The 26,070-nt window shown below is 43.3% G+C and overlaps 2 protein-coding genes across 3 annotated transcripts; one reads left to right on the top strand and one right to left on the bottom strand.

Moving 5' to 3' along the window:
- Positions 1-906: 906 nt before the first annotated feature.
- On the bottom strand, positions 907-16,529 carry LOC137427124 (glucose-fructose oxidoreductase domain-containing protein 1). Of its 2 annotated transcripts, XM_068116309.2 has the most exons (5): positions 16,350-16,505; positions 15,762-16,018; positions 12,314-12,377; positions 2,975-3,153; positions 907-2,490 (listed from the first exon to the last, which is right to left on the bottom strand). In XM_068116309.2, the coding sequence occupies exons 2-5, from the start codon at positions 15,948-15,950 to the stop codon at positions 1,390-1,392; spliced, it is 1,533 nt and encodes a 510-aa protein (XP_067972410.2). In that variant the 5' UTR covers positions 15,951-16,018; positions 16,350-16,505; the 3' UTR covers positions 907-1,389. The 2 variants fall into 2 exon arrangements, with proteins under 2 accessions (XP_067972410.2, XP_078634778.1); XM_078778652.1 differs by having other exon boundaries at positions 15,762-16,529.
- A 1,120-nt stretch (positions 16,530-17,649) lies between these two features.
- Positions 17,650-25,455, top strand: TMEM170B (transmembrane protein 170B). The gene is made up of 3 exons (XM_068116308.2): positions 17,650-17,910; positions 22,086-22,256; positions 23,348-25,455. Exons 1-3 carry the CDS (start codon positions 17,829-17,831, stop codon positions 23,476-23,478), a joined length of 384 nt encoding a protein of 127 aa, XP_067972409.2. The 5' UTR covers positions 17,650-17,828; the 3' UTR covers positions 23,479-25,455.
- Positions 25,456-26,070: the final 615 nt, after the last annotated feature.

Raw genomic sequence — 26,070 nt, forward strand, 5'->3', positions numbered from 1 at the left:
CCTCTTTTCTCCTGCCTCTGGAACAAACTCCCTCACTCTCTTCAATCCCCCTCCTCCCTCCAGGTCTTTAAAACAGCTGTTCTCCACCATCTCTTATCTTCCCCCATCCAAAACCTTGATCTTTTCTACCCCCGCTAATTTCACCCCAGATTCACTTTTTTGAAATACCAACTTCCTTCCAGGAAGTCCTTGCAGTGTCCTTGTGTTTTATACTTCTCCCACCCCTCCCCTACCGCTACCCTTATTATATACTTTGTGTCTGTTTGATTTTTTGTGTGATAAATGTTAGTTCTTTTACGAGCCTCGATCCTGTATACAAATTTTTAAAAAAAAATCTGAAGCAATGATGGATTAATTAAGATTAAATGTTGTACTTGTGTGCTTCCCTCTCTCTCCTCATCTTGTCTCCTGCTCCCTTTATTATATGTTTTTTAATGTCCATTTGTTTTTTTTTGGTCATTAATGTTAGCTCTTACACGAGCCTCAATCTTGTATACCAATGTATGTGTATGTATATATATATATATATATATATATATATATATATATATAATTAATTACAATTACCAAATGTACCATTAAATAGGTATTCCGTAATATTGTTTTTGGTACGATGAACGTGCTCACGCCTTGTCCACAGTCTGTTTCTGGCTGACAGACGGATGCTCGCCTTTGTCTCTGGCCACGGTCACTTTGGTGTCGCACCCGGAGTATTCAGAATGTGCGTTTTATGTTCCACTGGATCACTGATGGCACAGCGTGGTACAGAGCCGATGAGCATTGAGCACATCTAGTGAATTTGAAATGTACTTTTGGAATGAGCAAAATTCCTACTTTTCAGGTTGTACTCCTGTAAACGAAGGGCTTTGGCCATGCATCTGCACACACAAACATTCGCAAAGACAGTGTTTTTCGATGTTGTTTTTAAATGAGGATGTAAAGCATTTTGTGATATGGAACAAAGCAACATTTCAATAGGAATATTCTCACACTGTAGTATAGGCAGATACACTTTTGTTTTTCTTTTAAATCCAGAAAACCCGTGTAGTACTGTATAATATAAATAAAGTATTAAATACAATCTTCAGAAAAATTAAATACAAAGCACCTGCAAAATAGCCTTGGCCTGTCGATTTAAACCAACAGCAATTTGAAATGTCCAAGCACTTACCTATTTTGTTAACTCTTAGGAGAACATTCACTATCACCACAAACATTGCCACCTTTTCCATTCACTTGGACCAATGCAAGTGAATGCTCGTGACCTCGAGGCAGGCAAAATGTGATTGTGGGCAAACCAACAGCTCCTCGACTCCACTTGATATTACATTAATAATGTAGTAATTCTAGCAGCAGCAAAGGGAAACGACAAGTATCAGGCATCACAGATCAGTGGAAATACATGGCACTGTTCCGGCTTCCTGGAGGTCTCTCTGGCTCTACAGCCTCACCCTGAGACACGTCTCTCCACTCCCCCGCCTCGGCTGCCTCCTCGATAGCCTCGGCGACGCGCAGTGCATACAGCCCGTCCTCGAAGTCTGCTGCCGGCCCGAGTGGCCCGGGGTCCCAGGCCTGGCGCTCGCGCCTTCCCTCAAATGCACGGCGGAGTGCTCTGAGCAGCCTCAACGTCCCCGCGAGGCCTGGTCGTGCAAGGCCTTTCCACGGTTCAGCAGTAGCTTCTGTGGATGTGGGACCAACCACACGATCTGCAAGCAATAAGGTTTCTTGCTTGGGCACGTTTGTCTGGCATACCGATGTGCGCCTATCGTTTGGTTCTGAGCCTGAGCACGCGTTCTGTGATGGGTTTGTGCATTTTGATGTCCCCGATATCTTTCGGTTTACCTTCTCTGGTTCCACTCCCGTCTTTGCACGCATAGTGACTTTTGAGCCACCCAATCTCTCAGAAATGCCTTTTCTCATGGTGACGGTTTCCCCTCCTCTTTTTGATGCCATTACAACAGGTGCAGTCATGCTTGTACCATCATCTCTCTCTCGCCGCTCTTCATCTTTCTTCACCAAACCATCAGGTTGGTCCTTGATATCTTGATGTGCTGTTGTTTCATCCTCTCTGTCTCTGTACCGGCATCCATACAAGTCTGTACCTCGCAGGACTAATCTAGCATGTGAACCTACAAGACAAAGTTCCAAGTCTGCACGACCTGGCATACAGCAGTTTAGTGTAACAGTCGCTACTGCGCCATCCTCGAGTACCAATAGGAAGCAGCAGAAGTCATCAGCAGTTGTTGCTCGAATTCCGGAAACTTGACTCGTTGACCCGACAGCAGATGAACTTGCACCTTGGTCTGAAATGCCACTGTAAGTGCGAGTCAGACCGAAGGCTCGACGGGCCCGTTTTCCTGTTAGAAATGCTAGCAGGTCCACCAGGTGTGTTCCCACGACGCGTAATGCACCTCCACCCATCAGCCGCTCGCATGACCAGTCATACATGGGACTGAGCAATGAGCCGACGTGTACACGTGCCTCACACACCTGCGGACGTGACAAAGTACAGTTTTTAAGCGGTGAAACCGCTTAAATATTTGGCTATGTCCGTCTGTCTGTCAAAAATGAAGAAGAACCTTTCTTAGCCCACCGTGTTTAATTCTAATGGGTTCTGAAGGGTTTCGTTCGTTTCTAGGCTTTGCCTATTTCATATTTAAAATGCCAAACTGAACCAATTCCTTTGGACATGGATGTGATTTTTTTCTTTCTTTCAGCAATCTGTCAAAAAGCTTAATTGTTAAACAATTAAAGGAGGCCCTCCTTTATTTATATATATATATATATAAACCAGAAATATACAAGCATAAATTAAAGCCCTCCGTTAATTGTTTAACAATTAAGCTTTTTTTTAAATTATATCGTATTATATATATATATATATATATATTTCTGGTTGTGGCAAAGGGATCACTGATACTGCTGCTGGTGGTGGTGATGGTTGTGGATGAAACCTATTCCCAACCTCCCTCACCTGCAGCTCTCCCAGGTAGCCTTCCTGCACCAGCGATCGAGCTTGCGTGCAGGCAGGGAGCAGGCGCAAAGGAAAGGCCAGAAGACTCAGCAACCCAGGGTAGTAAAGTGCTTGCTGCACCATGCGGCGGGCATCCAGCGCCGAAACCGGTGGCCCGGACACCACATTTTTCCCGATGCCTGTAGGGTGAATGAATAGACACGGAGTATCAAGATGCTGCTTTGAATATTAGTTCCGCCTTCCCTCTCGTCAACAATAAGGCCACTTGTGCAAATTTATATCTGAATATACAAACAGTCATTATACAAGTAGAGGTTGAAGGCAGTAGTAGTGGATAATTGGAGAGTGGAGAATGCACACACAAAATGTGCCGTCTTTCCTGCAACCAAATGTGGTTGACGACTGCTGGAGTACGGCAGCATATTACCAAGGCAACAACCTCGGGCTGCTTCCCAATCAAAGTCCTGCATGTCTTTGGCTCAGCACTGCAGTCGCCAAGAAAATCGTCTAGGCGAACAATCCCGGCCTCGTTTCCCCTGACCTTGTCCCCCTCCTCTGGGCATGGCGTTCCAAGACGAGAGCAGCAAGCAGATGCTTGCGGTAGATAAGCAGGAAGGGCGAATGTTGGAGAGCCAGTGGTATTCCCACAGGTGTGATTAAGTAATTGCTGAGGGTGAGAGTTAAACTTGAAGAATGTTAGTGCATACCACACCTTATCCAGCAATGGAATTTGGTATGCGGTTCTTTCCTCGGATTGGGCATGTTTTCACTATCGGACTAAACATGAAAAGTTTTGTTGGCCGAAACATTCTGAATTTGTTTTGTCTTTTTTGGGTGGAGTATGAGCAACTGGTATAAATTAGCCCGGTTGACAACTATATTGATAAGAAAGCAATCTTTTATAGTTTGTTTTATTTTTAATTTTGTCAGTTACACGTTTGATGGATTACGGGCTCGGGAAACCTAGTGTCTTTGAGAAAGAGACAAACTCCTTAAAACCCCCTGTATTTAATGTCAAGGTTAATATAACGTCTTGATTACAGTCACCAAATTAACTTGAAAGCGCAGTTCAGAAGCAAACAACTGCGCTTTGCATCTCGATACGAGATTTACAAGAAGGCATTCTGTAACTCCACGTTAGTACTTTGTTGTGAGCCTGGTGTTGGCTTCATGGTTAAGGTGGGCTGGCTTGAGATCTTAGGATCCCGAGTCCAAGCCCTTGTCATTCCATTGAATTAACACCAGGTGGGTTAACTCAGCCTGTCATCCTGTGGTCGGCAAAATGAGTACCCGCTTACTGGTAATGGGGCATTGCATGAGTGGCAGCGGTGTCCCAAGAGAAGGATGCAACCAGCAGCCACAGGTTGCACACGGACCACCACGACATGACGAACACACACACACACACACACACACACACACACACACACACACACACACACACACACACACGTGTGTGTGACCGCATTCTTCGGCGGTAAAGCCGCTTCAATATTTGGCTGTCTGTCAAAAAATGAAGAAGAAGAACCTTTTTACCCACAATGTTTAATTATAATGGGTTCGAAAGTGTAATTGTAATGTATTTCAATTGTTTCTATGCTCTGCCTATTTCATATTACAAATGCCAAACCGAACTGCTTCCTTTGGACACGGGTGGATATATATATATATATTTTTTTACCCCTGCCAGCGAAGGGGGATGGAGGTTGTGTTTCACCCCTGTCTGAACAGGATATGTCAAAGTTGTGGACGGATGCGGAGAAAATTTGGTGGACAGGTTTGGTGTGTGACGAGGACATATTGATAAGATATATATATATTTTGTATATATATATATTGATACTTTTTTTTTTTTTACCCCTGCCAGCGAAGGGGGATGGAGGTTGTGTTTCACCCCTGTCTGAACAGGATATGTCAAAGTTGTGGACGGATGCGGAGAAAATTTGGTGGACAGGTTTGGTGTGTGACGACATATTGATAAGATTTTGGTTGAAGGTCCGAACTGGATAGAAGAAAAAGTTGAAGTGATTCTTCACCATTGAGAGATAGGACCAAAAGCGATGAGAAAGCACAATATTTCAAAAGGTTGTGGATGGATTATGACAAAGCTTGGTGGGTTAGTTGGGTCGGTGACATGAATAAGCCAATTCGACTTTGGTTCAAGTCTGAATCCAGATCCGACCCACCAGTGGGATACAAAACATGAAGTGTGCGGCCTCTACCGAGTGCCGTTCTAGTTCGTGTCTGCCCTCGTAGTCAAATGGCAGAGAGATCAGAATCTGCATGCACACACAAATTACAGCTTTGAACCCAACCGTGAAGATCACACATCTCGAGCTTTTCTCTTCTCAACCTTTTGGTTTGGTTTGCTCTTCAAGATGAGAAATTTACCTTTTGTGGTCTTTCCATCTGCATCCCCCGGCCCTCAGGTCCAGCATCGCGTACGTGTTTGTCCAGCATATGCCCACCTTTTAAAGTCCAGCCTTCTTGCTCACCTGCATTCCTTTGCTCCTGTCTTTTCCTGCCTGTGAAATGTCCTTCCTGTTTCTGTCCAATCACGCTCCTCTAATGCTTCAAGGTTTCAGCTCGCCAACAACTTGTCTTGCGTTCCCATTGATCACTAGCTGCTGTTCCTACGAATCGCCTACATTTTTCCAGGTCGTCGTTGTACGACCAATTGAATGTGTGTTTTGTTCTGCCCTTTTGTATCGGTCCAAACTCCCTCATCCTCTTGTTTCACTCCAACACAAGCCAAGACTTTGTATTGAAAAAGCACGTCCATCGAGCCAGCATACATACCAGTGTGTATCTGCCAGTGTACCATACATACCAGTGTGTATCTTGGTGTTCTCAAGGTCGCTTTCACACTTGTATTTACAGCATGGTCATTGTTAATGATCTGTACTTTACACTGATCCGCCATGTAACGAACAACCACAGATACTTGATGTCACTTTTGAAGTTTCCTGCTTTCTTCTTTAATCATTTTGCTATTAACGGTGCAACTTCTCTGTAACATGAATCCGGGCCCCGCTGCCCTCATGGAGCCCTGCCTGATCCCGCTGCAACTCTTCATGTGGAATATCCTTCATCACCTAAAAGTGTAATTTCTAAATGCATGGCAGTCAATTTATTGCAGCCATTACTGGAATCAACTTCCACATTCTCTTCAATCTCATTCTTTGTTCTCCAAGTCTTCAAGACAGCTGTTCAACACTATCTCAGATCCCCCCACCCCCGCCCCCCCCCGATCCAAAACCATGATCTTTTCTACACCCGTTAAACCAGCCCTGCCCCCCATGCCCTCCTCCTTCCAAATTTCCACTTTTTCCTTCCTGAGAGTCCTGTATCCATCTTGTCCCCTCTGCCCTCCCCACACCCATTGTTCGTCCAAGTCTTCTTTTATCTTGTCCTTCAACTCTGTTGTTGGTGTACCCCCAGACACCTCCCTCTACTGTTCCTTTTGCTCTGTTGTGCCCTGATACATTCAGTGTTTTCACTCTTCCATGAGCCATGAGCCTGTACTCTGTGCTGTTCATCATCACAAGGTAAAGGTTGGTTGCACCATGCCTTTATCGACTTACGACCTCCAACAACAGGTCGTTTTTCCAGGTCGTCGTTGTACGACCAATTCAATGTGTGTTTTGTTCTGCCCTTTTGTATCAGTCCAAACTCCCTCATCCTCTTGTTTCACTCCAACACAAGCCAAGACTTTGTATTGAAAAAGCACGTCCATCGAGCCAGCATACATACCAGTGTGTATCTGCCAGTGTACCATACATACCAGTGTGTATCTTGGTGTTCTCAAGGTCAATAAATTTTCGTCCGTAGGTGGGCGGACGTTATGTTTTCGCCCCTGTGTGTTTGTTTTTCTGAGCAGAACATCTCAAAGTTGAAGCCAGTTGAAACTTTGTGGACAGGTTGTGTGTGTGACGAGGAAGAATTGATTTTACTTTGGTGAAGACCTGGATCCAGATACGTGAATTTATTCCGAATGATTCTTTGCCGTACAGAGATGTGACCAAAACGATATATACAGTACAGTACTGTATATTTTTCGGATACAAAATCAAGGCTGTTGTAAGAGGTACAATTATTGGATTTTTATAAATTATAAATTATATTATTACACAATAGGACAAACTAGAACAGCACTCGGTAGAGCGCATACCTCCACCAGGCTGAACAGTTTACGTTTTGTATCCACTGATAGGCCAGATCTGGATCACGACCTGAACCAAAATCTAATCGGCTTCTTGTTGCCGAACCAACTCATCCACCAAGTTTAGTCATAAATAGTCCATAACTTTCTAAAATATCATGTTATATATATATATATCTCTTTTTATAAATACTAGGGCATGCCCGTACTATATATATGCCCGTACTATATATCTATCTAAAATTATATCCCCCCCCCTATTTACATGAAATGGTTTGGTCCAAAGCGAACGGCTTGCGAGTGGTGACAATCCCCCCCCTCTATTTACATGCAATGGTTCGGTCCAAAGCGAACGGCTTCCGGAGTTTGGTAAAGAAATCGCCATCGCGTACACAAACGCGCAGGAAAGCGAATGAATCGCAAATTCGTTTTTATTAGTTGTAAAACATAATGCCCAATTATTCAATTAGCGCCAACGTATTTTGGCTTTTTGCAATTTAATCGCAAGGAAAAGTAGAAAGAGAAGAGGGAAAAAAAGAAAAGCCTTGCCTTGCTGCAAACAGCTGCTGCAAACAACAACAACATGGAAGGCTGCACTGTCCGGAAGTTGGCATATCGCAGTTACGATTATTTTAGTGTTAATGGCCAATTCTTCAATTAGCGCCAACGTATTTTGGCTGTTTGCAATTTAATCGCAAGGAAAAGTAGAAAGAGAAGAGGGAAAAAAAGAAAAGCCTTGCATTAACGCATTAACGCTTGCATTGCATTAACGGTTCGGCACACGTGATAGCTCGCTGCTCTCTGATTGGTTGAAGCGTTTTTTGGACATAGCTCGGTAGGTACTTGTCCGATTAATTTCAAACCTTGAAAAGGCACATCCTCGGGTCCCCAGCAATATACCTGGCAAGTTTCAAGTATATCGGACCCGTGGTTGTCGAGAAACAGCGGTCACAGACAAACACACAGACAGACACACAGAGATTACTGGCATTATAGATAGATGTTATAAATATCAGGTCACAATTTTCAACCGATCTTCACGAAACTTCACCAAATGGTAGAGTTGGTCATAAGCAAGAAGCCTATTGTTTTTGGCGTCAAAAGGTCAATAGGTCAACATAGGCCAAAGGTCACCAAATTCGTCAAATTTCTAAAATGCTCAATTTTCATCCAATTGATTTGAAATTTGAAGAGGATTTGCATATCTGGTCAATAAATTCAACCACCAAATATTTTTGAGGTCAACATAGGCTAAAAGGTCAACGTAGGCCAAATTTCTAAAATGCTCAATTTTCATCCAATTGATTTGAAATTTGAAGAGGATTTGCATATCTGGTCAATAAATTCAACCACCAAGTATTTTTGAGGTCAACATAGGCCAAAAGGTCATCATAGGCCAGATTTCTTAAATCCTCAATTTTCATCTGATTGACTTGAAATTTTAAGAGGATTTGCATACCAGGTCACTGAATTCAACCACCAATTCTTTTAGCGGTCGGTCATCATAGGCCAACAACTTATTTTAGGGATTTTGCAAGTATCGTGCTATGCATGACATATTTCTTGTTATTTCTTTTCAAGGTCTAAACAAAGGGAAGAGGCAGCAGCTTGCCTGTCTGAAGAATGAGAGATGTCATGGCACAGCAGGGGAGTCATCAGCAAATAGATAAAAAGAATTTTCCAGTGATTCAGAATAAGACTGGGCCCAGAACACTGCCTTGGGGCACTCCAGCCTTGACAGGGAGGAGACGAAATGATTCAGTTGAGGGTGACACGTTGGCTACGAGAGTAGAGGAAGTCAGTAGGCCATGTGGTGAGTTGGCCTTGGATGTCATAGGCAGAGAGTTTGGAGAGTAAGGCAGGATGCCGAACTGTATCAAAAGCACGAGATGTGGCCAGATATACGGCCTTGATCTCATGTCTGACATTGAGGGTGTCCATTCATTGTTGGGCGAGTCAAAGCAGCACGTCCAAGGTAGAGTGATCTGGTCTGAAACCAAATTGGTAATTGGAGCTGAGGTTGTTGGAGAAAAGGAAGGATTTCATATCAACTGCGATGACAGATGCCATGATTTTGCTAATGATTGGAAGTAAGCTGATATGTCTGTAGTTGAGGGGATCAGTTTTTGCACCTTTATAGGTCATCTCATCTCAATTCTCGAAGAGATGAACTCGTAAAATGGTCCAAGTGTCTGTCCATCTGTCTGGTCGCCGTCCGTTAACTTTTTCCTATTTTTGCTCGGCCTTCAATTTTACGATTTGGGATAATGGGGGGGTGAGGGGGGGGCTCTCAATGGGATAGGGGTGAGTTTATCTGCCCAAACTTTGGATCTCTACTCGTCTCATATTTACCATCCGATTGCTCTGAAACACGATACAACCCTTCTACTCGATGGTCCACAGGATGACTCGGTCTTATACTTTTTGTTTTCGTATTTTTCGAATTTGGATCATGGGAGCTCCCAGGGGCATTATCCCTTGAAATTCTGGATCCCAACTTGCCACTTATTTACCAACCGATTGCTCTGAAACCTGAAACAGCCCTTCTACCTGATGGCCTGCGCAATCGCTCAGGCTTCGATTGTCCGATTTCAGATCGGGGAGCCGCCCAGGGGGTTCCCCCAAATCAGCAGAGGTCTGAACTACAACCTCAAGAGATTGCCGTCAGCCCACTCGGGGCTATTTATTTATGTAGTGCGGTGACGTCGGCGGATTTCCAAGCAGATGGAAGATGACCTATCACAAATAACGGGGTGAAAAGGGCAGAGAAAGGATGTGCAAGAACAGTAGAGCAGGATTTTAGGACTCGTGAGCCGACGCCGTCCGGTCCAGTAGCCAAGTCAGAGTCGAGGGTTGAAAGAACCTCCACCTGGTCTTCAGTTGTCATACCCTTCCTCCCGTCCATGGTACACGGAATCTTGTGGTGAGGCTGTTGCCCAGAAACAACTTGCTTTCGTCTCCTGGAAAGCAAATCCAACGGAAGGAAATCTCATTTCCTTTCACAAAGCCCGAAACAAGAGTGTGTCCACCCTCAGGAGAGCCAGGAAACAATATCTCTCCGTTCTCAAGACCGAACTCTCTTATCTGTCTCCTTCTTCCAAATCCTGGTGGCGTCTGGTCAAATCTGTTTCTGGTGTTTGTTCCCCCTCCATCCCCTCCCTCACCTCCAACAGCCACACGGCTGACTCCGCACGTGAAAAAGCTGAATGCCTCAACTCTGTGTTTACCTCTAAATCTTGTGTCCCAAACCCATCCCTCTCTGTACCCACCATACCCAGTCGTACCCAGCTGCTCCTGGACTCCGTGTCCTTTCCTCCTGACAAGGTGGAAAAGTTTCTGTCAACCCTCGACTCTGAATCTGCAACTGGACCTGACGGCATCAGCCCACGGGTCCTAAAATCCTGTTCTTCCGCTCTTTCACTCCCTCTCTCTGTTCTCTTCACCCTCTCTTTTGCTCAAGGTCATCTGCCATCTGCTTGGAAATCGGCCAACATCACCGCTTTGCACAAAAAAGGTGCAAAAACAGATCAGGTGCAAATTGTCAGGTGCAAAAGGTAGAATCCATGAGCAGTCGATTTGGAAGCAAACACATAATCGAGGCATTCAGCCTTCTCAGGAGGGGAGTTGGCTTGTGGTGCCATTTGAAGAGGGATGGAAGGGGAACATTTTCTTTCAATTGAGGTTCATCCTGAAAGCCACCAATTTGAAAAGGGCTACAAAGAAAAAGAAAGAGGGGAAACTGGCAAAACCTTCACCCAGTACTGAAATAAGGAAACCTCTTCACAGGAGCTTTGCACAGGAGGGGATAACTTGGTCAGGTGTAAAAATAAATTTTCCTACCCCGATTGGGTGTTTGTTTTTTTTCAAGGAGACACCATCTCCGTACTGGATGGCCAGAGGCTCCCGAACGGAGCTCATCCGCCCTTTGTCAGGTGTTCTATTTAGTCCTGGCAGGGTGTCCCACTGTCCCAGTCACCCTCCCCACTAGCAAAGGCAGTGAATGGTGTCGGTTTAGTCACCACCAACCCGACCCTGCGGCAGGTAGCACAGCGTTACATGTTACCAGTATACACTACTAGACTGACTAGTCACTAGAGCGTACACTAGACACAGACTTAACAAGGCACCACCGAGAAGAGGGAGACAAGTTTGAAGGTTCGTTCTTGAGGTTGGACAAATGTCGTTTTCTAGCTCCATTGAGAGTGGACACATCACTTGCCACAGACTTTTTGGAATGCACTGAGATTGTCTTCGGTCTGATTTGCCTTCCAGAAAGATAAGGCAAGTTGTTCTATATATATATATATATATATATATATATATAGAACAACTTGCCTTATCTTCCTGGAAGGCAAATACAGTACACACATATATAACTCGTATATATGTGTGTACGAGTTATATATATAACTCGTACACACATATATATATACACACACACACGTAAAGCTCGATATCTCAAAAAGTTGTGGACGAGTTATGACAAACCTTGGTGGATGAGTTGGGTAGGTGACAAAAACAAGCTGATTCGATTTTGGTCCATGTCCGAATGCCGATCCACCCTATCGGTGAGATGCAAAACGTAAGCTGTTCGGCCTGGTGGAGGTATGGACTCGACCATGCGTCGTTCTGGTTTCATCCTGTCTCATTTCATCATCTGCTTAACATTTATTACTGTAAATACTGTACCATCCAAGGAAAAATGACCCTTTTTCTCCTTTCTCTTTACATTTTCCTTTCCCTCCACTTCCCTCTCCTCTTTTCCTTATCCCCCTCCGTCATGGTTACCTGTTCCGTTTTATCAATTCATTTACCACTTGCCAACTCACCGTATTATATAGATCACCTTATGATGCTTTCAATTTAGCTTGAAGTGTTACTTCAGGTAGAGTATGATGAAGCACGTTGTGCATCAGGTTATAATAAAACTTCCTAGCAATCAAAATAAGGGTGAGGTCACCACATTTCATGGGAACAACTCAGGTACCTTACTGCTACTTGCACACCACCCACCATAATACCCTTCAACAAGACTCATCCATTGGATACGATAATGCAGCAAACAAAGCGGATCAGGCGAGCACTTTAATAAATGCACCGATCATGAATTAGTGATGATCAAGCTCACTCGTGGTGGGCGAGCACTGCCCCAGGTCCACGTCCCCGGCGAAGCTTACCGAGGGCCTTCACCGCCACTTGCCGTGTGAGGGGAGGTGGTAAGCAGATGTAGAGCAGGTGTACCTAGATGGGATAAAAACATCAGTGTGGTCCCAGATTAGCCAGAAGGCAAGTCTAAAAATGGCTCCATCCACATTCCATGCATCAAGCCATTTGGCATTGTTACCTCTGCCACCAAAGGTGGATGGAGGTTATGTTTGTGAACAAATATCTCAAAAGGTTGTGGACGGATTCTGACGAAGATTGGTTGTAAATCTGACATATTGGTATTGCATATCTGGTTGGGTGTCTGACAAGGACAAATAGATTCGATTTTGGTGAAGATCTGAATATGGATCCGGATATGAGAATTATTTAATTTTTCTAAGTGATTCTTCACCATTGGGAGATAGAGCTAACACCAGCATATAGCAGGATATCTCAGAAAGTTATGGATGAATTTGGACGAAACTTGTTGGACAGGTTGTGTGTGTGTGACAAAGAAGAATCGATTCAATTTCGGTGAAGATCTGGATCCGGATCCAGCTAGTAGCATTTTTCAAGTGATTCTTCACCATTGAGTGATATGGCCTACCAGGCGGAGGTATGCTTTCGACTGAGTGCCGCACTAGTTCCTCATGTTAGTGCCGTTTACAGTCATTTTACATGCTGATACGCACAAAGAAACATGTCCTTGGTGCTCAAAAAGGCACAAATCCTGACGTCTTCCTTCCAGTCATTAAACCAGGTCAACCTTTTGATTCCAACATATTTGGGGAACAAATACCACCTGATTACCAAAGGATCGACCATTTTGATATTTTTTTCATTAAAAGCCTGCAAAATTACATTAAGACAATGTTACACATCTTACCATCTTGCTTTGGAAACATGTAAATTACAAACCCTGGAGGAACGGTGACACAAAATGTGTAAAGATTTTGGACTTGCTATTGACACCTAACATCTATGTAGGATGTGGTTACCTGCCATGAGAGACATACCTTTTAATCTCAGGAAAGCGCGAAAGTACTCAATACAAATGTCAAACAAAAACATTTCAAATAAGTGCATTGCCCTTTTTAATTTTTTTTTTTTTCCATATTTATCTGCTGTTTCAAGCATTCCATGTCTGCTCGTTACCCTGCGCTCGTGAAGCGAAAATCAGGGTTAGGTGATCGGTGTTGTACGTGTGGCGTACGTGCGTACATGGCTGCATTTTAAAAGTTCATTTTCATGGCCACTGTTTGTCCGATTGGCAGGAAATTTTCCCATTGGAGCGCCACTCCGAGTAGAATTGATTTATTCATAATTATGACGTCACAGGTCACGTGGTATGTACGCCATCTTGGAAAAACGTTACACCTCCATCTCCGAAACCGCTCAATGGAGACAAATTGAAACGTGGCTCATTGTCAAGGGGGAATAAGACATGTTAATGATGTCATGGATGCCATCGTTATGACGTCATAATTCGGCAAGTACAACGCTTGATCTTATCATTATGAATAACAAAAAATTCTCTGCAACTTAGTCCGATGGACACGAAATTTTGTCCACAGTAGCGCCTCGATACAATTTGGGGCCTCCTGTATATTTTAAAAGAAGTATGACGTCATAGGTCACGTGGTACAGGCACAATCTTGGAAAAACGGAAAAACGTTGCAGCTCCATATCTCCGAAACCGTCCCATGGATTTTTTTTTAACGTGCTCATTGTAAAGAACTCCGCGTGGGGAATAAGTGCTGTTAACTATGACATCATAATTCAAAGTGGACAACTCAGTCTGATCAGTTTGAAATTTCTTGAGCGTGATCTACGCAACAATTATATTCGTGGATATAAATTTATGACGTCATCGCTGACGTGGTCTGGCAGCCATATTGGATCAAAGAATAAAAAACCCTTCAAAAACAAGAGTTGGCTCAAACAAGTTGAATGTACAGGGCAAGTATTCTATGAATTCCATCTAGTTTAATTGTACACCGCTCCTTTCCTATGCCATCTCCAGGCATTGCAAAACGCCATTGCCGGGCACCGAAGGGGGTTTGGCAGTGACGCACGCTGAAAGGGAGTACTCAGTTTTCACTCTGGTTGTTTGTTTGTTTGTTTGTTTTCTTGGTTGTCTGGACGATATCTCAGCCATCCTTTGAGCTAGGAAGCTGAAATTTCGGCACAATAGTGAGCAAGTGCTTTGTCAAAAACGGTATTTTTTTGTTTTTTGATTAATCAATTAATTGAGGAGTTATTTAATTATTAGCGATTAATTAAGTACTTATTTAATTAATTAAATTTCCTTTCTCTTCTGACCATTAACTCAGGCACCTTTTGAGTTAGGAAGCTGATATTTGGACATGCCAATGACCAGGTGATTTGGCTGCAAAGGCTATTTTTGATTTATGAATTAATCAATTAATCGATTAATTATTTAATTGTTTGATTAATGACTAATTTTTTTTTTAAAGTTACAGATTCTGATGAAATAGTGGTGGTTTATGTGTTCTGTGATCGAATTGATTAATAATTTAATTTTTTAAATGATTATTATTTATTTATTTTCATTATTAATCATTTATTTATTTTCTTTCTCATTTGGCCAATATCTCAGGAACCTTTTGAGCTGGGAAGTTAATATTTGGACATGACAGTGACCAAGTGATGTGGCTATCAAGGATATTTTTGATTTATTGATTAATCATTTAATCGATTAAGTATTTGATTAATCAATTAATTATTTATTTTTTTATTAATGACTTCTTTAATTAAATTTCTAAAAAATTCATCTTCGGATGAAGCACTAGTGGTTTAGTTATGCTATCAGCCAATTGATTAAGAAAATATTTTGTGATAATCTTTTGTTGATTTTAATTATACAATTAATCAATCAATTAGCGAACACCTCTCCCTCCCAATGCAGCCTCTATGAGCTGCACTGCGGTATTGCCGGGTGCCGGAGGCGCCCCGGCAATGCCGCGCTGTAGGATATTTAATTATTATTTACCATGGGGGCGGTGTACTTTGAATGTATCTGTACTTCTGCATTTTTTTGTAATTTCACTCTTTGAACTTTTTAATGGATTTATATTTATCTTGTAAGCCATAATTGGTTGTAAATTATGAATATGTATGCGTGTGTAAATCAGCCATTGGCTGCCAGAGATGCTTTTAATAAACCATTTTTGATTGATTGATAGCTGAAGAATGCTGTGCAAGGTCCCTGTTGCTGTGACTTCCAGGTGCTCATCTCGTCTAGTTCATTACTGGTATGTACACGGATACCTCTTGCACATCAGTTCTGTTGGATTTCAGGGTTTACAGACCCCACACAAACCAATGTGTCAATGCCTTCGTGTAACGGCTGGTCCACCCAACCATCGGGACACGAGAATATTACGGTGAACGAACGATTCGAATGAACGCAGCGACATAGCCTAATGAATGTGTGCTAGTGATCACGTCGCCACCAACCTGGGGCCAGAGGAGCAGCTCGTCGGCGTGGTTCGTTCCCATGGGGACCCGGAGCTCGTGAGCCAGGGCTCGTGCCTCGTTTGCTGCACGAGCCCACAAAGCCTCGACCCGGAACCCCTCCGCGCGAAGCAGGGGGACGAGGTCCCGAGCCCCCGGCGGCGAAGCGAGCAGTCCCACGCCGGGCAACATCGGCACGACGTGCAGCGAGATGGTGCGACTGAGGAGGCGTGGCCCTGGGCGGTGCTTAGACCATCAGCCTGTTTTAAGGGGAATTGTGTGGGGTGGAGGGATTTTGTCGGGTAATTTTAAAGGAGTGGTGGGAGGGGGTAGAGATGTACTTTTGTCATAAGTGGGATGACAAAAGGGGGAAAAATATCGAAGGGTGCTAGTAGTAGTACCGAAACAGGTAGATACAGATAAGCAAATGCAAAAGCGGGGGAAGGATTGCAAATGGAAGAGGAAAACGACGATTAAATGGTAAAAACACACAAATCAGGTTCGACGGAGAAAACAAAACGACAAATACAATGAGATTTTAGAGTCGAGGCGGAGACTGGAAGGACGTTCAAAGACGGACAGGTAACTAACGGACGGTCCTGATGACCCGTGAGTGCTCAGCCAGTCAGGCTCGGTGGGCCAGAGGCAGAGCGATCGACCGACAACCCCCACACCATGAACGGTGCAGACAGTAGACACCGTCTTTGTAAACCGCGTGTCTGACGGCTCCTGTTCCGCACGTCAGTCGGGATATGCAGTGTTGCTCAAATCTAAAAGAATTAAAATTATCCTCCAACCTTAAGTTTCGCTTTGTAATCTTGCGTTGATGGTTTTCTTTACAAATTAAATAAATCTAGATTTAAAAGTGACGGAGCCATCCGAGCTAAGCGGAACTATGGCTATACACCGCGCATCGTGATCCGCTTCAAAGTCTGATGACAAGTCTGAGGTAATTTTACATATCTCGGTGAGTGTCTTGGTATAAAGGAAATGTGAAACGGATAAGCAGTTTTGAGCGAAAAATGGATGATATTTAAATGCATTTCGCTGTGTAAATGCTTTACTGCACAAGCTCCTTTAAACGATTACAAATTTTTGCCGTGAATTAAGATTTCTCATTAAAAAAGAAGGCAGATTTACCTCGAGTAACATTAGTATGTTTTATTCGGAAAATATCAAAAGAAACGGATCACAAGTACAGAACTCCCATTTAAAAGGAACAATTTGTGGGACGTGCTGAAGGTGAATAAACATGGAGGTTCATGCCGAACGAGACGTGATGACGCGTGGTAACGTCATGATGTAATTACGTAAACCTCATATTCAATGTTGCTGTGAACGTGGTGCTGATTATTACAGATTATTGCGCTGTAATTTTAATTCTTAATATACTTGTTTGCTCTAAATTTGCATGAGTTTAGCCAGTTTTTTTTTGTTGACGTTGTTTCGACGACCTTTTTATTTGGTATAATAATGGTTCCTTTTGGTTGATCATCCTGCATGCAATCCTTCATTTGTACAATATCATGAGATGAGATCTCAATTTCTCATATATATATAATTATATATATATATATATATATATATACAGTATATATATATATATATATATATATATATATATATATATATATATATATATATATATATATATATATATATATATATATATATAACGATACGACAGCAGCATGTGCACAACACTCATTTAAAGAATTAAAAATAGTGAACAGTGCTCCCTCAGCTTATACAGCGTTCTATTGGTGACTCGTTTACAATTGGGTGCTTGCTGATGTGAAGCAAAAAAAATAATGTTTTATAAATTGACGATATAATAAGGAACGATATCACAAAAACATTTTTCGTGTGAATATTGTTGTAATTCACACAACATCCGAAATAACAGGCACTGAGGTAACAAGGAAGGTGGGATGCGCCATAACCCATAAGCATGTTGGTGTCGCGCACCGGCGAGTGTTACTATTAATTCCCCGGAGGCCGGGCCTCCCTTCCCCGGCCTGCTCGAGCTCCCCAGGCCGGGAGGGAGGCCGGGCCGGGCCCTGCAAAGGCATGGGAGGCACCGAGTCTTCGCTGGAGAGTGTGCAGAAGGTCTTGTCCCTCGGAACCAATGAACGGCTGACGACTTTCGCCGGTAGGGTAACGCGTTGGCTTGCTCTTCGGACGCGGCTGCAAGCTTTGCGGCCTAGTCTCTCACTGAGCCCTTACATGGAGTTTCCTTTCCATTATAATGTGCTATCGCTTCGTGTTCGGTTGTTTTGAAGGTTTATTCTTGTGTTTTTAACCGTTTTGTTTTGTAACCGGAAGATTTACTTCCTTTATTTAATTGTGAGTCACTTTGGCGGCCCCGATCGTTTCAACGACACCACATCTTCAGTCTTACCTAAAGGGCAATGTGTACGTAAGATCTCCGTTATAACACACCTTTGCAGGCCGATGAGGTGACAGAGCATGTATCATCCAAACGACGTTTGGAGTATTTCGTTGCTTGGTTTTTGGTTCGGAACAGGTGGAACGTTGTGGCTCCTGTCGAGTTGGAAGTGACCCGACGTGACCTCATCCTTGTGTTTTTACTACTACCCCTAACCATAACAACGTTACACTGCAGGTGTTCGGATTAGAGAAAGTCCCTTTGACCTCCAAGGAGGACAGACAGATGTTTGCTTGTTTCGCATTCCTTTCTGAGCACTTGGTGTATGACACTGGGATCTCAGGTTCAAACTAGAACGGTACTCAGGTAGAGAGCATACCTCCACCTTGTGAACAGTTGACGTTTTGTATCCCAGAGTAGACCAGAAAATCGCAATACAGAATCGCATTCAATCGAAATCATCCGTCCACAACTTTTTGAGATATCCCGCTATGTATCATTTTTGGCCCGATCTCCCAATGGTGAAGAATCACCGGAAAAATTCTACTACCTGGATCTGGATCGGGATCTTCACCAACATTGAATCGATTCTTCCTTGTCACACACACAACCTGTCCACCAAGTTTCGTCCAAATCCGTCCATAACTTTTTTGAGATGTCCTGCTGTATGTTGGTTTTAGCCCTGTATCCCAGAATGGTGAAGAATCACTTAAAAATTAAATAATTCTCATATCCGAATCAATATTCAGATCTTCTAGAACGGCATTCAGTAGAGAGCATACCTTCACCTGGTTGCCCACACCACTCAACGATGAGGAATCACTTAGAAAATTAAATAATTCTCATATCCGAATCCATATTCAGATCTTCTAGAACGGCACCCAGTAGAGAGCATACCTTCACCTGGTTGCCCACACCACTCAACGATGAGGAATCACTTAGAAAATTAAATAATTCTCATATCCGAATCCATATTCAGATCTTCTAGAACGGCACTCAGTAGAGAGCATACCTTCACCTGGTTGCCCACACCACTCAACGATGAGGAATCACTTAGAAAATTAAATAATTCTCATATCCGAATCAATATTCAGATCTTCTAGAACGGCACCCAGTAGAGAGCATACCTTCACCTGGTTGCCCACACCACTCAACGATGAGGAATCACTTAGAAAATTAAATAATTCTCATATCCGAATCCATATTCAGATCTTCTAGAACGGCACTCAGTAGAGAGCATACCTTCACCTGGTTGCCCACACCACTCAACGATGAGGAATCACTTAGAAAATTAAATAATTCTCATATCCGAATCAATATTCAGATCTTCTAGAACGGCACCCAGTAGAGAGCATACCTTCACCTGGTTGCCCACACCACTCAACGATGAGGAATCACTTAGAAAATTAAATAATTCTCATATCCGAATCCATATTCAGATCTTCTAGAATGGCACCCAGTAGAGAGCATACCTTCACCTGGTTGCCCACACCACTCAACGATGAGGAATCACTTAGAAAATTAAATAATTCTCATATCCGAATCCATATTCAGATCTTCTAGAACGGCACCCAGTAGAGAGCATACCTTCACCTGGTTGCCCACACCACTCAACGATGAGGAATCACTTAGAAAATTAAATAATTCTCATATCCGAATCCATATTCAGATCTTCTAGAACGGCACTCAGTAGAGAGCATACCTTCACCTGGTTGCCCACACCACTCAACGATGAGGAATCACTTAGAAAATTAAATAATTCTCATATCCGAATCCATATTCAGATCTTCTAGAACGGCACTCAGTAGAGAGCATACCTTCACCTCGTTGCCCACACCACTCAACGATGAGGAATCACTTAGAAAATTAAATAATTCTCATATCCGAATCCATATTCAGATCTTCTAGAGCGGCACCCAGTAGAGAGCATACCTTCACCTGGTTGCCCACACCACTCAACGATGAGGAATCACTTAGAAAATTAAATAATTCTCATATCCGAATCCATATTCAGATCTTCTAGAACGGCACTCAGTAGAGAACATACCTTCACCTGGTTGCCCACACCACTCAACGATGAGGAATCACTTAGAAAATTAAATAATTCTCATATCCGAATCCATATTCAGATCTTCTAGAATGGCACCCAGTAGAGAGCATACCTTCACCTGGTTGCCTACACCACTCAACGATGAGGAATCACTTAGAAAATTAAATAATTCTCATATCCGAATCCATATTCAGATCTTCTAGAACGGCACTCAGTAGAGAGCATACCTTCACCTGGTTGACCACACCACTCAATGATGAGGAATCACTTAGAAAATTAAATAATTCTCATATCCGAATCCATATTCAGATCTTCTAGAACGGCACCCAGTAGAGAGCATACCTTCACCTGGTTGCACACACCACTCAACGATGAGGAATCACTTAGAAAATTAAATAATTCTCATATCCGAATCCATATTCAGATCTTCTAGAACGGCACTCAGTAGAGAGCATACCTTCACCTCGTTGCCCACACCACTCAACGATGAGGAATCACTTAGAAAATTAAATAATTCTCATATCCGAATCCATATTCAGATCTTCTAGAGCGGCACCCAGTAGAGAGCATACCTTCACCTGGTTGCCCACACCACTCAACGATGAGGAATCACTTAGAAAATTAAATAATTCTTATATCCGAATCCATATTCAGATCTTCTAGAACGGCACTCAGTAGAGAGCATACCTTCACCTGGTTGACCACACCACTCAACGATGAGGAATCACTTAGAAAATTAAATAATTCTCTTATCCGAATCCATATTCAGATCTTCACCAAAATCTAATAATTTCGTCCTTGTCACATATGCTACATCTCTGCCAAATTTCGTCCGAATTGTCCACAACCTTTTGAGATATTTTGTTCACAAACAAACAGACAGGGGTGAAATCATAACCTCCATCCACCTTTGGTGGCAGAGGTAACTAGAACGGTACTCAGGTAGAGAGCATACCTCCGCCAGGCTGATCAGTTTATGGTTTCTATCCCACTGATAGGGCAGATCTGGATTCGGACCTGAACCAAAATCTAATCGGCTTGTTCTTGTCACCTAACCAACTGGTGCTGGTTCGTATGTAGCCTGTGGCTACTTGTCTGCATCATTTTCTGGAAGCGTGGCTGTGCCGCTGATGCTGTGCCCCCCATTACCTGTAAGCTGGTACTCATTTTGCTGACCTGGGCGAATCAACCCACCTGGTGTTAATTGAATGGGATGACAGGGCTCAAACTCAGGACCCTAAGGTCTCAAGACAGCTACCACAAGCCAACACCAGGATCACCAACTAATCCACAAAGTTTTGGCCGAATCCGTCTACAACTTTTTGAAATATCGTGCTATAGTTTTTGGCCCGATCTCTCAATGGTGAAGAATCACTTAAAATTCTAGTCGATGGATCTCGATCTTCACCAAAATCTAAATCATGTCGTTCTTGTCACATACCCCAATTGTCCACCAAATTTTGTCTGAATCCAGCCATACCATTTTGAGATACCCTGCTCCCAGACAGACAGACAGGAGTGAAAACATAGCCTTTGTCCATCAGAGGCAGAAGTAAAAAGACTGATTTGATTTGTCCATTGTCTAACTAATGTAATTGTATTTTCAACAAAAAGTACACCGATGTCTACTAACGTCCTTATGGTACGTGTACAAATCCCCATGTGAGCCTTGGTGTACAAAGAAAGGGGAAGGAAGATCTTCACGATTACTAACAAAGCTGTTATTGGTTTCTATTCGTCATTGAAGACAATTGCACGCACCTTGCAATCCCCGCTGGTTATTTACACGACGGTACATCATGAGCCCTCTTAAAAGATTCCTGTGGATGTGCGGTGGGCAAGGTGTGACATGTTTTTTGCCTTTTGTTTGTGTCCCCTCATTTTGCAGACATGTGGTACTGGGTGTTCCTGTGGGCTCTTTTTTCCTCGTTATTTGTACACGGCGTCGCGGCCCTCATCGCATTCCTTCTCCTGCGGAGACACCGGATCGGACGTTTTGTACCTGTGGTTATCATCGTCATGGGCTTCCTTGGGCCCATCTTGGGTGGAACAGTCACAAGTAGGTGTCATATCTTGGCGGTTTTTCTGCTTTTCGTGTTTCCTGTTTACTTGGGTTTAAGTTTTATTTTGATTGGTTAACCTGCGTCTGCCACAAATAATTTGGAACGCTTCTTTTGTTTGACACTTTCCTCCATATAACAGACATACCGGAAGACATGTTTAAACATGGACTTGTTCCCTATCGGGTTTGTTGGGTGAGCGAGGCATTTACTCCATGTCGGGCAATGGCATCTTTCTACCCTATTTGGAGGAGACTCGTGAAAGAGTGATTTGACATCGGGGGGATAAAAAGGCAACGTAGTGACAGCGGAGCCACAGGTGGATACAACAATCGAGGGAATTGACTAACAGAGTAGGGGAGGGAATACGATAGCCTGCAATGCTGTGGGTAGCTCAGAGTAGAAATAATCGTGATGTGGGTGGGTATGCGGGATGAGATCGTGGAACGCGTCTTGTCCTGGAGAGAATAATGAGATTGAATAGCATCAGGAAGACAGTTCCACTAATTTGAGGAAACGGGAACAAAAGAGTGGAGGTATGTGGTAAAGCAGGAAAGAGTTACCGTAAGAACAAGTACATCTTGGAGGGTCAAAGAGCTGAGAGAACAGAGTCCTTCTTCTTCTTTCGTATGCAGTCCTGGCTGTGGGGAAGCATCATTTGCTGAGGGCAGCTTTGCCACTGATACAGTCCCCCCTGTAGGTTATAACAGGAACTTGTAACCTGTTTTAATGGTGACAAACGGGATGCCAAGTTTAACTTCCATCCGTGGGAAGACACACGTGGGCCTGTGGAATACCGGGATTACAGTTTTTGGTCTGGTTCAGGATTCGAACCCATGCTACACAGCTTAGAGGTGAGTGTGCGTACCTCAAGGCCATCCTGCCATCCAAGAGCAGAATTGAGGTGGTGTCAGAGATCCAACTTCCTGACTTATAGGGTAAAAAACCTTGCCCTCTGACCCAGCTCGGCATTGTGAAATACGAATGACCCAGTGATGGTAGGTAATTCATTGTGATGAAACAAAAATGATCTGTTGTTTATGTCTGAGCGGCTGTTGACTTGATTGAGATTTTTGACTTTCTCTCACAGGTGTCGCATTTGCTGGAGTGCACCAAGCAGCTGGGAAAACCATGGCACCTTTAGAAGCTTTGGTCTTCGGTACGGGACAGACGGTCTTAACCATCATAGTTTCCTTCTCGCGCATCCTTGCTACCCTTTGACGTGTACATGAAGGCCTCGTTGGACCGGTGGGTTGTGTTTCACCGGGGGTGAGGTGTGGCAGGGGGCAACGACCACCATCGATGCTGCCACGTGCTCGGTTAGCCGTGTGAGCGAACCTCGTGTCCGGTGAAGTTTGCAGTTCACTTCCAATCTCTGATCGATGAAGCATTGGACGTGTTACCTTTTGTATTCCCTTTTTAACCGCCGCAGTCTCTGCTAAAATAGGTTTGAGGATGAAAAGGGAGTTTTTGGGGATCAGGGTCTGACATGGACTGCAAAAGGCTGGCGACCCTCCCCGAAGCGAATGAAACAGGTCGAGGCTTAGGTGGCAGGAGATTGTCCGCGTGTAACGAGAAACCCGTTGGTGTCGTCACTGCCCAAATCCGAGTCAAACGGTGCTTTTATTCCAATCCGGGTTTGTATCGTCCTTATGGAGCGAGTTTGGTGATTTAAACGGACACAATGTTTACTCTCCACGGGGAGATGTTTTGCCCGGAACGTGTTCTTACCACACAATGTGCACAAAAGACTGTTTGTGTTTTTGTGCTTCCTCATGGGGACAAACAATATCTCATCCTTGGGTTGCATTTATGGATTATTCCGGCCATGGATTGACCCAGTGGGGGGGATAGATCCTCACCAGTGTTGGATTTAAATTATTTTGTTGGTTTCGCATTTGTTCAGAAAGGTCTTGTTCTTCGGCCATCTTTGAAGCTATGGAGGGGTTGTTGTTTGGAGGGTGGAGGTTATGGTGGCGGATCTGTGTGTAAATGGTGGATTTTTATTAAAACGTTCATCTAATGTAATATTCTTTAAACTTCTCCAATTTTGCAGCGAGCCGACATGTTTTGTATTTTCTTTTTTGTGGGAGAAATTTGGAATTTTTAATTAATTTTTTATTTTCAGCAGGTTGAAAAACCAGACTTGGGATGACAAACTCCCAAATACTTTCAAATTGCACGTTTAAGTGAGTCGGTCCCTTTTTTGTTGTCGTTTTGTTCCGTTTGTGGCCAAGTGCAAGGTCCAGTTCCTTAAACCACCTGACTAGAGAAAGTTTTGTAAGGAAATGCGGGATGTAAGAAAGGAAATGCGGATGTTTTATTGCAAAAAATTACTTTGCTTGAATGCATTGCCTTTCTTCACCTTGTTACTTTAAACCTGCGTATCCGTGCATCTGCTATCGGCTATCTGTGTACCTGCATACCTTTATGGAATGCCTATAAACAATTTTTTACGCAATTAGAGCTACGGACAAGCCCCAAAATCATGGATATTCGATGTAATGACAGCCGATTATATAGGTCGCATGTTTACCACCAGTAATAAAAAGTAAACCTTCCAAAGTATAAAAGAAAACAAAAAAAAAAACTCAAATAATCACAGGAAACAAAGTATTCACCAAGCAGTTTAACAACCAGTCCACAGGAGCAGCGCCGCTGTCAGCACAACTGCAGTGTTTGAATACGGCGAAGAAGAAGATTCTCAATAATTGTAATCGCTAACTGTCATTACTGAAAGTCGTGCTTCTCGCGGGTTGATATTGCCGATCGGACATGTGTGGCGGTGGGAGGGAGGGGTAGGTAGGTCTGCCTCGTCAACTTGCAGGGATTGACATGGCGATTGTAGAAATATTTGGTATTCACAAATGGTTGCCACCGACTTGTGATCCACCTCCCTCCCACTCCATTATACATGGGAGCAGCGATCTTTGTTTTGATTCACTTTTCGCCGTTTGGATTCCTTTCTGCAATTATTGTCTCTGGGATTTATTTTTAAAATACCGTTTTCTTCACTCTTAAAGTGAGTATACGTGGAAGATTGTAAACGTAGTGATAAATCTACACAATGTGAAAGGTCACCCCTGATTTTCTCTTCATTTTACTGTTTGTTTTCTTGTTTTTCTGCATCCAGGGTTTTCATTCCCATGCGGGTGAATATACTGGTTGTGTAAAATAAAATTATTTTTCTATGAGGAATTCTTTGGTGTTATTGCAAATGTCTGCAATTTTGTTTCTAAATTGTCTTTGCACGAAAGTCTGCCATGGCCTGCACACTCAAACACGTCGTTTAAGAGGCATAGAAGGCACAAAATGGTCTTTTAAAGTTTGAGACCTGACAAGGTAGTGGCCGGTGCGGTAGGGGTTGGAAGGAGGAAGAGAGATGGGAAGTTAGTTGGGGGGAGGGGGGAAGGGGGTGGGAGGGAGGGATGAGGGGTCAGAAGTATGTGGTGAGGGAAGAAGAAGTGTCTCTGACTAACATATACAACTGATAATAATAATAATGTTTATTTAATTCTATGCATCATAACAGCTTGTCAAATTTCACGTGAATTGCATCATAGAACTAGAACAGCACTTTGCAGAGCACATACCTCGTCCACCAGGCTGAACAGTTTACATTTTGCATCCCATGGATAGGCCAGATCAACATCCGTAGCTGAACCTAAATCTAATTGGCTTGTTCTTGGCACCTACCCAACTCGTTCAACAAGTTTTGTCATAACTCGTCCATAACGTTTTTGTGTTGGCTAAGCGGTTAGGGTGCCGGCTTGGGATCCTAGGATCCTGGGTTCGAATCCCGGTCGATCGCTA

This window comes from Myxine glutinosa, chromosome 5 (genome assembly GCF_964187855.1).
Source record: "Myxine glutinosa chromosome 5, kmMyxGlut1.1, whole genome shotgun sequence".
NCBI classification, from domain to species: domain Eukaryota; kingdom Metazoa; phylum Chordata; class Myxini; order Myxiniformes; family Myxinidae; genus Myxine; species Myxine glutinosa.

Bases quoted from the DNA above. Each gene is read 5' to 3' on its own strand.
- LOC137427124 (XM_078778652.1), bottom strand. From the start codon at position 15,950: ATGTTGCCCGGCGTGGGACTGCTCGCTTCGCCGCCGGGGGCTCGGGAC. The intron at 12,378-15,761 runs GTTGGTGGCGAC...TATCCCATCTAG, and splicing joins AGCTGCTCCTCTGGCCCCAG to GTACACCTGCTCTACATCTG. The intron at 2,491-2,974 runs GTGAGGGAGGTT...TCACGTCCGCAG, and splicing joins GCTACCTGGGAGAGCTGCAG to GTGTGTGAGGCACGTGTACA.
- TMEM170B (XM_068116308.2), top strand. From the start codon at position 17,829: ATGGGAGGCACCGAGTCTTCGCTGGAGAGTGTGCAGAAGGTCTTGTCC. The intron at 17,911-22,085 runs GTAGGGTAACGC...CTCATTTTGCAG, and splicing joins ACGGCTGACGACTTTCGCCG to ACATGTGGTACTGGGTGTTC. The intron at 22,257-23,347 runs GTAGGTGTCATA...TTTCTCTCACAG, and splicing joins CTTGGGTGGAACAGTCACAA to GTGTCGCATTTGCTGGAGTG.